Raw genomic sequence first — 13,130 nt, forward strand, 5'->3', positions numbered from 1 at the left:
CAGTTACTTCCTATTGATTTGGGGGTATTTTATGGGTCTCTCCCTGTTTATTTTGAGTTACAGAACAGAAAATGACCTGGGAATCATCCAAATGCATAGGCAGTGACTCAAACTCCACAAAAAAAGAAAGTAAATGCCCTAAAATGAACAACAAGTGACCTGTAAATGCCCTGAAAATCGGACAGAATGACTGTGAGTGCACTGGTTTCGAATGTACGAACATTCCCAGTCAAAATGGATTGGGCGTCGAACACAGTCAATGCAGCCTTAAGCCTGAGTTATACTCCTACGTTGCAGTGACGGCAAAGTGATTACAGCGTCAATGAGCATTCGATAGTTCTGCGGCGAGGGAACGCGTTGCTCTGTAATTCGCCGCCAAGCCACTAGAGGGGTGTGGCGTTATGTTTGTACGGTTTTGAGGCATGCTTGTTGACTTCCCCTAGTCTAGTTTAAGGGAGAAAAAATAAACAATGCAAGATGGAACGCTAGAATGTAAATCTTCTGGTCATCAACATTGAATAAATGTTGATAATACAAATGTTGAGGGGTCAGGCGACACAGAAGACGGTTTCGAGGCGGTCTGGTCGACGTTTGATGCCGCACAGAGAGTTTTAGACTCGGGTGGAGACAGCTAGCTGTGGCGGCTAGCTTCAAACTGGCGTCGAGCACTGCGTCCAAGGTCTGCAAAGTCCTCCAGCCCGATTTGTTTGCCGTGTCCTACAACCAGCCATAGCAGATTTCTGGCGTCTATGGAACTTCCCAAACTGCGTTGGGAGCCTTGATTTTAACGTTATCATAAAAAGCACCGAGGCACTCTCAATCAGTGATGATGTTTCGTGTGTGAACTGTCTGTTATTGAAAATTAAAGATCAAAACAAGTCTTTTGACACCAAACCTGTGCTTTGTTCTTCATATACTTGAAGTGTGACACGTAAATAAGTCACAGACTCACAGCAAACATATGTACACAATAAATGATGAAGTGCACCAACCAAAAATACGACACAAAGTGATAAAAAGTTGGCAGTTTTTGGCCGACTGGGTCACCGCTTCGTGTGGCCACTCGATTCCAAACACACATCTCGATGGTTCTTCCATTTTTTTTTTCAATCGCCGACCTTGCCGTTTGGCAATCATAATAATGTCTTGACGAGACTTGCTCTTCGATGATACTCCCGTCGGCTTGGTCCATTTTTGCGTGTAGAAAAATAATGTTTTACAATGGCGGTGATTTCTCGCTGAACCGGAAACAACAGCCTGAGCGAACCAATCACAGTCCATTTCCGCTACGTAATATGCATTGACGTGACGCTAGGGTTTGAAAAATCAATAGGAGCGCATCAGGCTACAGCGCAGGGTCGTAAATCGGGTCTGTCTTGACGGCGCAGGTCTGACGCGGAAGAATAAATCGGCCTTTAGAGTTAACTGAGACACTATTATGGTGGAAGATTTTAGTAGCAACTTGTTAGTTCATTTTTGGGATTTTTTTTTTGACATTGATACTTTTTCAAAACGATATCTCAATTCTTGGCAGGAGCATATCGATAACCTTTTGGCACACAAAGTATCTCGATATATCACCACTTCGATATTTTGTCACACCCCTAAGCTGTCTTGTCAAATGATGTTGAAGTCTATGCCTCAAGGTACACAAGTGTTTTGACACTATTTTGTCATTCAGCTTCTGATGATGAAGCATCAGGAGGTAAATTTTTTCAAGGACACTTCAACAAGTCAACCTGGGCAGCGGGAAGAGAATCCACAACCTTTGAGACAACCACTCTACCACTGAGCCAAGCTGCCCAAAGAATTACTGATGAATGTATATCTTGAGTACTTGACTGGAACAGTATACAGGTGGTCCCCGGGTTACGAACAAATTACGTTTCTACACTGGTGACTTAACCCGAACTTCCGCATAAATCGGAATTAATCCTTTAGGTAACCCTAGATACCTTATAAATCTCAAAATATTGATCCAAAAATATTATATGTCATATTAATAAAATAAAGTAAAAAATAAGATACTATACTTATATGCTGAGAGGTGGCTGGATGAGACACGATCCCCTTTCAGACATACGCTGAACTCCGGTTAAGTCCTGACATTTAAACGGGTAGCCCGTACATCTGAAAGCAGTTTTAACCGGGTCACGACCAAGTATAATGACCGGGACTTAACCGGAATGCGGCATGTTAATTCCCAGGTCACAGTGCGAAGACTGATGACGTATTAATCATGGTGGGCTGAGCGTCATTTCCTCTTTCTTCGCAGTGAGACAAAAAACTGGTATACAAACATCGCAATTATCAACATAGAAAATTAGAACTAGCCAAATAAAACTGAAAACATAACGAAATTAAATTGCTACTGGATCTTAACGCTGAGAAAGAGACAGTCCATTGTACATCTTTGGTAATGCCTGGTTTATTTTTTGCTGATGCCAACCAAAAATTCTGTAATGTCCTGGTTATAAAATCCCGTTCCACGCCCTCCCCGCCAGAGTCGCCATCATGGCACAAATCTAAAAGTGTCCAAACCGGTTAATTCCCTTTACATCTCCCCATGTCTTAAAGCCACGACACTGATAACTACCATGCCACATTACACGGGAATGTAGCGAGATATAAGTTTGAAAGGGGCTACTGCAAAGAGATTTAAAAAAAAAAAGACTGGACACAAAATAGCGGCCCAGACTCCGGCATCGTAAAGTCGAAATCATGTAACTCGGGTACATATAAGGGCGTAGGTTTGCATAGGGACGGTTGGGACAAAACACTACCAACTTTTCAGGATGCTCAAATTGTCCCCACCAACTTTTAAGCAACCTTATTCGCGCTATGTAATGATTTCAGTTATATAAGTCATTTATATTGTCTTCCCATATGTTTTAATTGTTGTAATTGACCCCACCATTATTAAGTGAATTATTTTTATTATGTTTAGATTTACATGTACATCTTTTCACTTGCTGAATATGCCGGTCCATTTTTTCCTCCTAAATGCACATTTGATTGGCTGATTATTTGACCCTCACACACACACCCACATTAGATATCAGAGATCTGAGAAGTTTTTTTTTCAGCCAGCAGCAGCCACTGTTAGAAATGTAAAAAGACATCATTGTTTTGGAAGTGGGGAACACACCATTAATTTTTTCTACTGTAGGTTCAACCTGCATCAGTGTTAGCATAACATTAAACTGTGTGAATTTGCTAACCTGCAAAACTCAAGTAGGAAGCTGCTTCGAGAGAAGTGTCCTTCTCTTTGTGTTGTCTACTGTTAACATTAAATAAACTTTGAGAAATGTAATAACTTCAGCTGGCAACTATGGAATGAGAAAAACCTACATTAAAAAAAAAAAAAAGTGTTTTTGTTTTGTGCCGCGAGCTACCGAAACTAGCTTTGTGATTGACTGGTCGATCGTGATCAACGTCATGAGCACCCCTGATTTAGTATATCAATTAATTAGGTTCATACTCGTGAGAAATGTAGCCCTGACCCCCGTTCACCCAATCTGTTTGGTATTATTAATGTCCCATCCCGAGCAAAAAGTGTACATGCAAGTTATCATGTAATATCATCCCTAGCAATGTTGAGAACAAACTTAAGCCCTTGGGTACATCGTAATACAGTAATGCTCCAGAGAAATTTGGTTTGAGATCATTAAACACAACCAGTGTTAATGTTGATTAGTGTCATCTTATCATCTTTTGGAGATCTCAAAATTTGGGGAGATTTCTATTTATATATATATATATACATATTTTTATTTTTAATTTTTTTTTTAGCTGATCCTTTCCTTCATTCCTTCCATTAATGGCCACAAAATATCATCTGTGGGCCCCAACAGGCCCTGGGGCCGCAAGTTTGAATCAGGGTTAACCAGATTAAGAAAGTTTCTATTCAGAAGAAGTGTTTTAACTCAAAAAGTTGCATTAACTCATTGGCAGCTATTGACGGCGACAGATATCCAGCGAATGATCACTGTCAGCCCTCCCAGTCAAAATGGATTGGACGTCCATTGTCGTCAATGGCAGCCAATGAGTTGAAAAGGATAAACATGTATCTGCACTGAATATTTACAAATAATTTAAAACGAGTAAAAAGTATACAAGTAGTAATGGTCGGCTGCATGGGGATAATGAGGGAAGTTATGTACGCAGCAGTGTTGGTGGGTGACGTTGCGCCCAAGGCCCACCCACACCACCCACCCTCCTCGTGGTCCCTTTTGTTGTGCCATCAAACATAAGCACCTTTTCGAGCTCCCAAGGGGCATCACATGCGCCTAGGAGCGTGTTCACATCACTCTAGCCATGTCCAGATCCTTCTACGTGGATTCGCTCATCGTCAAGGACGCCCGACCGGTCGAACACCCGGCGACAGTGACGGCGTCGGCGCACGACTTCCTGCTGCCCATCAGCGTGCACACGCCGGGCGTGGTGCCGGCGTGCCCGTCCAGGAAGAGCGGCGCGTTCTGCGTGTGCCCTCTGTGCGTCACCACGCACCTCCACTCGTCCAGGAGCGGCGCGCCGGGCCTCAAGGGCCACTTCGCAGCGGGCGCGGGCGCCGAAGCGGCACAGTACTGCCACCGGCTCGCTCATCACCAGCATCAGTCTGCAGCTTTGGCGCACCCGGGACACGCACCTGTTTGCACGGCGTCGGTTTTCACAGACCCGCGGAGGTACCACTGCATCTCCATGGGTGAGAATCGCACTTTTTTTTTTTTTCAGTGGACTGTTTTTTTCCTTTATTTTGGATGCTTTTATAACTTCTAGAATTTAATTTAAAACAATTTTTCCTAATGATTGAACTCCTAAAACTACAAAATTCCACGAATGTGTGTGCCCGAAACAGGGACTGGTTCTATACTAAAAACACCAAAAACATAGTGACAACGACTAAAATAAATTTTGAATAATAACTTGCGTTGATTTGTTTCTGTTTTTTATACATCAACACATTAAAAAAAAAAAAAAAAACAACTACTCAACAATGGAAAAAATACACACGTTAAAAGCATGAAAATTATCATCGATCAAGTATGTAATTATGTTTTTTAGTTGTTAATTTAGGTACAAGAATTTAATGTATTGATGAATAGTCAAAATCAAAATATGTTTAAATACAGCAAGAAGTATGAAGTATGCATAGGAACCTTCTGAAATATTAAGAAAAAAAGTTTTTCCACAAACACATCTCTTAATTTTTTTATTGATATTTTGAGAGTTGCTTAGAAATGATCATCAACACTGCTGTTAGGCTTTGATATTTTGACTCTGTTATCTGTTTAGTACACCAAAACTTTTGAAGCTCCAGTGTGACAGAGTTTAAAGTTAACCCTTCAAAATGTATATCATCATGAGTTAATAGAAGTGATCAAAATGTTTGTTTAAAAACTTCTGGCTGAAATAAGGCTTCTTAAACTGTGGCTTGGGAGCCCTAAAATGGATCCAAGGTCCGTTTTCATTGGGTCACCGTTGCTTCATACATCCAGTGCAATCGGTGCACATATATATAAAAAAAAAAAAAAAAAAAAAAAAAAAGGGTTGACCATTTTTTTCTGAATTTCAAAACAAAACAACAAAAGCACAATAGAATACAAGACAACGATATTTATTGACCATCAGTAGGTTTAACCGTTTGATGTACTTTAATTATGAGTTCAATATGTCAATGTCCTTTTTTATTTATTTATTTATTTTTAATTTATTTTGAAACATTCACTAAAGAACACATTTGTTTTTAATTTGAGAATTGGTCCATAATACGTGTAACCTACAGACATTTTAAAGACTGGCTTAATACTGTTTGTCAAAATGATTTTCCTTTTCTTACTGACAAGTTGTTTCAATTTCCATTTCCCACTATTTTACAATGGATCAATTTGATCTGCAATATAAAATGATGGTTTGACCTTGCCATACAAAATTTGTGTAAGTATTTGCCTCCTGTTTATTTATTTATTTATTTATTTTTACACTTCTTTTGTATTAGGTAAAGTCACCTGTTTAACCTTTTTATGTTGCTGCTGGTCAAATTGACCTAAAGGGACAAGGGTACCGGTAGTTGCTTTTATAAAAGTATAATGCATACTTTATCCAGCAAACCAAGTAAACCCATCTCCCATCAGCTTAACACTGTAATTTTTCTCTTCCCTGCAGGCACCACAGAGAGCAGCCACATCCAGAATGGGAAGCGCATGCGCACGGCCTTTACCAGCACACAGCTGTTAGAGCTGGAGCGCGAGTTCTCAAGCAACATGTACCTCTCTCGCCTGCGCCGCATCGAGATCGCCACTTATCTGAGCCTGTCCGAGAAACAGGTGAAGATCTGGTTCCAGAACCGCCGGGTCAAGCACAAGAAGGAGGGCAAGGCAGCCCAAAGGAGTTCCCATGGCAGCACAGGCATGGGCAGTGGTGGGTGCAAGTGCTCAGGCACGCACTACCCTCGCTCCGAGGATGAGGAATCCCTGTCTCCGGCCTCAGCCTCAGAGGAGAAGGATGGGGCGCTTATCATGTGACGACTGTCTGCTTGGACTGAGTGACACCTCTACGCTTAAAAACTCCACCTTGCATGAAAAAGGAAGAGGAAAACTTTATTCATAATGTGACACGATTGAGAGATATGAACTTTTGAGACATTTCCTATAACAGGGGTTCTCAAACTGGGGTCTGTGAGCTGTGCTTTGGAGTCCGCAAAATCATCTGCATAATGGTCTGAAAAGGGAAAAAAAAGCTTTATTAGATAATCCATTGGGGGGAAAACAGAACAAAACAAAAACCTTCTTTTATTATTTTATTAACTTAAGTAGTTAGTGTGAGTATTCCTAACTCATTTTATCAAGTTAATGCAGTACTGTAAACGTGATTTAATGAGTTCAATTAACTTGCAAGATCAAGTTTGAGGGCCATGCTTAGATTTCTGGTGAAGCAGAACTTGAAATGATAAGTTATGTGAACTTAGCCCTTGCCTAGCTCTTGATATCTTTCAAAAGAGCACGCTGGCAATTGGGCAGTCAACCATGGTGATTAGCTAAGTTGTTTGTGTGCTACGCTGCTACGTTGACAGCTCGGTTTCGATCACCACTTGAAGTCCAGTTTACTTAAAGTGTTGAGTTCATTTTACTGACTTGGGTGTTATCTCTGTGGTCTGAGCACTCTGCTGCCATTTGCGGTGGCTTGTGTTTGATTTCCACTTGTGGGTTGCGCAAGGATGGTTGAATTCAGTTTACTAAACCTGAAATCAAGTTTACTTAAAATGTTCCATTTAGAATGATGAGTTAACAACATTCTTTTTTTTTCTCAATCAAAACTTGAAAATTCAATAGAACTTGGTTGACCTTCAAGTTCTGACCATTTCTTTTTACACTATAGCAAATAACCTAATAATAATCACATAAATCTGAATGTCCTGTTTTAGAGCAAAATATGAATTAGTAAATAAAAAAAGTCAAATTTTTCCACCTCCTTAAATGTTTACAATACACATTTAATGCTAAAAGATGGCAGCAAAGCACTGTTTTTGTCCAAATGAAACTCCTCAATTTAACTCAACATAGCACAAATAAGCTTTATTTCAATTCAACATGAGTTCCTTGGCACAAAAATGTGTTGGCAACAGCACGAAAAGAAAAAAAAAGCAAGCATTTTGAAAATAAATGAGTTATAAGTCAATGTTCACCCGACCCAAAAAGTTTGAGAACCCCTGGAAATACTTTTTGGCCCTCCACTGTGAGTTTATGTGCGTCGGTGTGTGCGTGTGTGTGTGTGGGTGGGTGAGCATGTTGACAAAAAGCCCTTAATAGCAATACTGTATAAAATAGCATATAGGACAACCTGTGTGTGGAACCCGTAAGCAACATGTGTTTGCAAGCTATGTGTATATGATGTGTATTTATTGCAATAAACAATTTACTTTGTTGTATTTTTTCTGCAAAAGTAAGCTTTTTTGGGCTATGTGCTTAAATACTAAATTCAATTGACTTCTTGAGTACTGAATTCTCCCTAAAGTTACCAGTTTTGTACACACTTCATTTTACTCAGGTTCACTCTAATGATATGTTCAAAGCAATAATTCATAATTTTCATACAATATTCATGGGAAGATACAGAAAAAGGTTAATGTTTTTATGCAATAATTATCATTAATGATTACATAAATTAGGGAAATTTTAGTGCTAGCTGAGTTAAAGCTTTAAGTTAAAAGTTGTTCTCTAGTTATAGATAAGGTTAAAAGCATAAGCAGAGTTTATGGGGGGGCTAGGGAGACCAGGCCCCCTCCTGGTGGCCGAAAAGTGTAATTGGATGTAATTGGCTTTCCAATATATATAAAAGTTGTAAAGCAAGAAAACAAAAATGAATGAAATGAACAAAAAAAGATATATTTATAATGGGTCAAAATTATTTTTCGAACAGATCATGCAACAAGCACCTAAGATGGTTATTTGCTTTGCATATTAATTAAAAAGTTTTTGATAAAAATGAAAATTTTGATTGAAGCAACTTTTTTTTTGATTGAAGCAACTTTTTTTTGATTGACACAAATCTACCTCCATATGGCTCCTCCCAGGGGATACATTTTTGACTGAGGTAACTACATTGGCACGACACTGCCGAGCATACCATATTCAATGGATGATGATCTTGGCGAAAAGTATAGCTTTCCTGCCAGCAGCCTGATTTAGAATTCCCGTCAAGAATAATAAGAAACAAAAAAAATGCTCATTTTCAACTTTTATAAATATTCTTGTAAGTTAATTTTATTGCTGACACTCCGTTTCGGGGTCATCAATGTGTTGTGTCCCCCCTGCCCCAAAAGTCAACCTCCGCCTATGGTTAAAAGCTTTAACTTTGACAGTGGTTTCTACCACTCATGCCTAATATATATATACATTGTTTTTGACAGGACAAGCTTTAAGTTTAATCTTTAGACTTAATTCATTGGCTGCCATTGCCAGCGATACACGTCCAATTCATTTGAACTGGGAGGTCTGCGTTCATTCGCTGCAAGCCCCCCCCCAGTTCGAATGGATTGGACGTCTAATGACGAAGTAATTTAAATTCAAAATAGAAGGATGAATAGACCCACATGATTGTATGTCTATTATCGTCAATAGCACTGAAAGAGTTAACAGAGCATGACCTAACACTGCACTTAATATCAATAAACTTTAAAAATTCTCCGAAATTAGGGATATTTTCATTTGATTTTTGTACAGTAGTGTGAGTGATAAATAGTCATAAAAAAAAGTGTAACCATCATGATTTTTATAATATCTTGCACATTTGGTATAATAATAATAATAATAATAAAAAAAAAAAAATCAAACACAATGAAACTGAGATTGGTACTATACATTTGAAAACCTGTAATATATCTTGAATTACAGGTACATAACATTATTGACATTGAGCTTTGTTTTTAATATCTAACATCTTATATCATTGAATGTTTTCTTTAATAAATGACTTTTTTGCTCTTCGCTCGGTCATTCCCGTATATTTTATTTATCAGACAGCAATTTACATGATATAAGCGCTTGTTAATTCCAAGTAGAGCTTGTAATAATGGTCCCTTTTCAACAAAAAACAGAAAGATTTTTCTTTCTTTTTTCCCGTGTGGTTCTTAAAAAGCAAGTTTAATTGCGTTTGGGGTCCCACGTCGCTTGATTGTATCTTTCCATTTGGGGCTGCGCAACCAAGGGACAGGATATATAGAAGTGGCCAAAGGCTTTGACAGGTTAGATTGTCCCGAGGGGGAGACCCCCTGATGTGGAGGGCTACACGCTCACACCGCTTTTGAGGGGGGGTGAGGGGGCGTATCGACAGGGTTCCACACGGGGACCCACACAAGGCGAGTTTTAGTCACTGTTTCATTATAGACCATTTGAACCCTTCAACTTGGGGGGACGAATGGGAAGAGACCTCTGAGGAGGGGATTAGGGTAGGGGGACTTGGGGGGGCTTGAGGGGTGCTTAAAAATTAGCTGATGCCTAATTTAACTTGTTTCTCTCCGAGTTTGGGATACATTCCTAATTGAGAGGGGAAGCAGGTGAACTTTTTGGGGTTCCCATTCAGACCAGGAGAAAATGGCCTCCCTTTCATACTCTGCTGTTGATCACATATTATTATTGGGTGATAGTGGTGGGGGGCACCTAATGAATATACACTAAAGTTCCCATTAAGTGAATTAGTGTTGCCTTGCAGGTGTTAGAGCAAGGGTGGGGGGATTTTTGGGGCAATTCAGGAACATACTTAAACATGTTTATTGTTATTATAATATTTAATGAACATTCCATATAACACTGAAGTAAAAAGCTAACTGTCCAAGTGAGACATTGGCCCCCCACTAAAAAAAAAACAAAAAAACTCTTAAATGTCCATTTGAAGTTGCTTATTCACTTTTGAAAAAGTGGTCAATTATGCATGACAAAAGGCAATTAACAGGAGAGTTGTTTGAGCCGCAAGTGCAGCTGCTGTTTGACAACGAAAGTGAGGATGAGGATGGATGTGAATGAACGTCATTTGATCGCAGGATGACGTCTTCATCTGCGCTAATTTAGTGCAAGATGAACTCTGTTGTGAAAAGTTTGCAATTTAGAGCAGGGGTCTCAAACTCTTTTCAAATCATAGTTATGATTTTATTAGGAGATCATTATTTTTGCCAATTAATGGACAAATAATGTATTTGCGAATGAATCGACACTATTTTTAAAGTTGATTAATTGTTAAGAGACATTTGCCACGTTTACATGGAGCCAAATATTCCAATTACAATCGGAATATTTGTTCAAACCGAATAAATGTGTTCCATATAAACACCTCATTCGGAATGAACAGGCCCAAACCGAATGGAATTTCATTCCTATTCACAGGGGTGGAATATTCCTTTTCCCAAACCGATTAGAAGTAAAATTATACCATGTAAACAGGGAAGCGGAATGGTGTCTGGTTGCGTTCTTTCTGCGCATGCTCCATACTGACGTGGTGACGTCACTTGGTGACGTAAGTAACGTCACTTGCAACATGGCTTCCAAGCACACGCACAGCGCACCCACACAACTTTTTAAATGAACGGCGTATCATTCTGAAGTTTTGTTTCCACTCGAAAAGTTAAAACAGCAGCTGATCTGACGATCGATCTCCATGTTTTGCAACGTGACGCTTTGTTTTGATTAATCTGCGCATGTCAGACGGCAGTTGTCAAACGTCCTTTCGGAATAAAGGCAGTCACATGTAAACGCTAGATCGGAATAAATGAAGTGACATGTAAACAGCTGATGTGAAATTTCCATTCGGAATGATTTGAATCGGTATTAATAAAAGTCAGCATGTAAACGTGGCTATTGATATATTTTCTTGTGCCTCTTAATAGCAAGTAGTCTGTTATATATTCATCTTTTTTTTTTAATTATTCACTTCGTTAAAATAACAGTATTTTTATTTTTGCTTTTTAATTAAAAAAGCAAAACAAACTGTACATATTAGTTTTGTATTAATTTATTAAGTTTTTTTTTTTAAATTCAGGTATAAAAAGGGGAAAAAAAAGAGTAAGATTTATCTATTTTTTTATTTAATTAAAAAAAAAAAAAAAAAAAAAAAGGGGAAGTATGATACAAAAGGAGGATGAGTACCTTGTCAAAGTGTTGCTGACAGCAAGTATAAAAAGTAATAAGTGTGGTATAAAGTGTGACCAGCCAACTGAGGAGCAGTGGATGTGCCCGGTGGAAGAGCTATGTGAAATGGGGAGAATTACATTTAGATAAGGACTACAAGAAAGCCAATTCGAGGACAAATGGAAGAAATGGAGAGATATTAGAAAAAAAGAGGACACACATTTCAAATGATGAACATGAACTTTGACATGTGGACCAGATGATTGAGAGGAAATTGAAGGCTGGGCCTATATACTGTAAATTAGTGTTTTTTTTTTTGTTTTTTTTTGTTGGTGTGTCCTGCCTTGGTTTGTTGTTTGTCATTTCAATACACTGGGTGCAAGTGTGTTTAACTGAATAAACTGAATAAAAAACAAGTGGAAGAAAAAGGGGAAGTAGACGTTCTGTTTATAATTTTTACTCAATTTTTCCAAGTTTTTGTATCTTACATATTTCAAACAAGGAAAGTAAACACTCTCCGATTTCTGTAGTCACCAATCTTTTACCAAGGACAACAGAAATTTTATTTGAACTTTATTTTAATCAGAAGCATTAAGTTACTTTTGCTGTGATGTGGCAGGTTGGCTTTGGCCCCCCAGGCTTTGAGTTTGACACCAGTGATTTAGCATCTCCAGTGGTTACCACAGGAACTGAAACTAACTTAGCTCAAATTTGCACTGAATGTTGACTTCTTACAGACGTCAATCTGTCGGCTTCTATTACTTATCAACAGGCTGTTCATTCTATGCACGTAATTCAAAACAGCCCCTCGGAGGTCAAATGTCATGTCAGAACTGTATGATTTTTAATGGAGATCCAATGGAGGATAGTCAAATCACGTTACATGATTACATTTTTTATATACATTATGTAATTAAAGCTTTCATGGGCGGTTCAGCACACCGGACAGCTCCCATGGTAGAGGACTGTACCCGGAAGTTGCTGCACTTGGTGGCCTTGGGGTCACAACCATGTTTGACTGATTGACTGCCATTGACGATGATAGACATCCAATCATGTGACTCTTTTCATCCTTCATCTGTAAATTCAAATATATAAATCACTAGTAAACGTCCAATCCATTTGAAGTGGAAGGGTGACAGCGAATGAATGTTCGTTTGATCGCTTTCAAAGGCAACCAATGAGTTAAAGAGTTTTAATTTAATAGGACCATAGATTTCATACTGTATTGATGGGACACGGGGCGCGGGGCCGATTCATAGGGGGCCTATCGCCGTCAAAGCTGAGCAAGTGGAAACACAGACAAAGAGCCTTTTACGTTGAAAATGCTTGTGTATAAATGCTTAAATCCCTGAATTCCTTATTTATATGGACATAAAACAGTCTGGTTTCTTGGTTAAAAGCAAAAAAATGTGCAGGTAGCATTTATTTTACGTAAATATTGCGAATTATGAGGCTAGCCAGTAAGGAAATTAGCGGCCTCCATACAGTATGTAAACAAAGAGCTTTTTC

The 13,130-nt window shown here is 38.8% G+C and overlaps 1 protein-coding gene across 1 annotated transcript; it reads left to right on the forward strand.

The window, feature by feature from the left end:
- The first annotated feature begins 4,317 nt into the window (after positions 1-4,317).
- gsx2 (GS homeobox 2) lies at positions 4,318-7,605 on the forward strand. Its single transcript, XM_057841901.1, has 2 exons — positions 4,318-4,705; positions 6,166-7,605. Exons 1-2 carry the CDS (start codon positions 4,318-4,320, stop codon positions 6,522-6,524), a joined length of 747 nt encoding a protein of 248 aa, XP_057697884.1. The 3' UTR covers positions 6,525-7,605.
- The last annotated feature ends 5,525 nt before the right edge of the window (positions 7,606-13,130 follow it).

Source organism: Corythoichthys intestinalis, chromosome 7, assembly GCF_030265065.1.
Source record: "Corythoichthys intestinalis isolate RoL2023-P3 chromosome 7, ASM3026506v1, whole genome shotgun sequence".
Taxonomy (NCBI): domain Eukaryota; kingdom Metazoa; phylum Chordata; class Actinopteri; order Syngnathiformes; family Syngnathidae; genus Corythoichthys; species Corythoichthys intestinalis.

What these genes read in the sequence shown, in the direction of transcription:
- gsx2 (XM_057841901.1), top strand. Translation starts at nt 4,318, where the DNA reads ATGTCCAGATCCTTCTACGTGGATTCGCTCATCGTCAAGGACGCCCGA. An exon ending in GTACCACTGCATCTCCATGG is followed by an intron (nt 4,706 to 6,165) that starts GTGAGAATCGCA and finishes TCTTCCCTGCAG; the next exon opens with GCACCACAGAGAGCAGCCAC.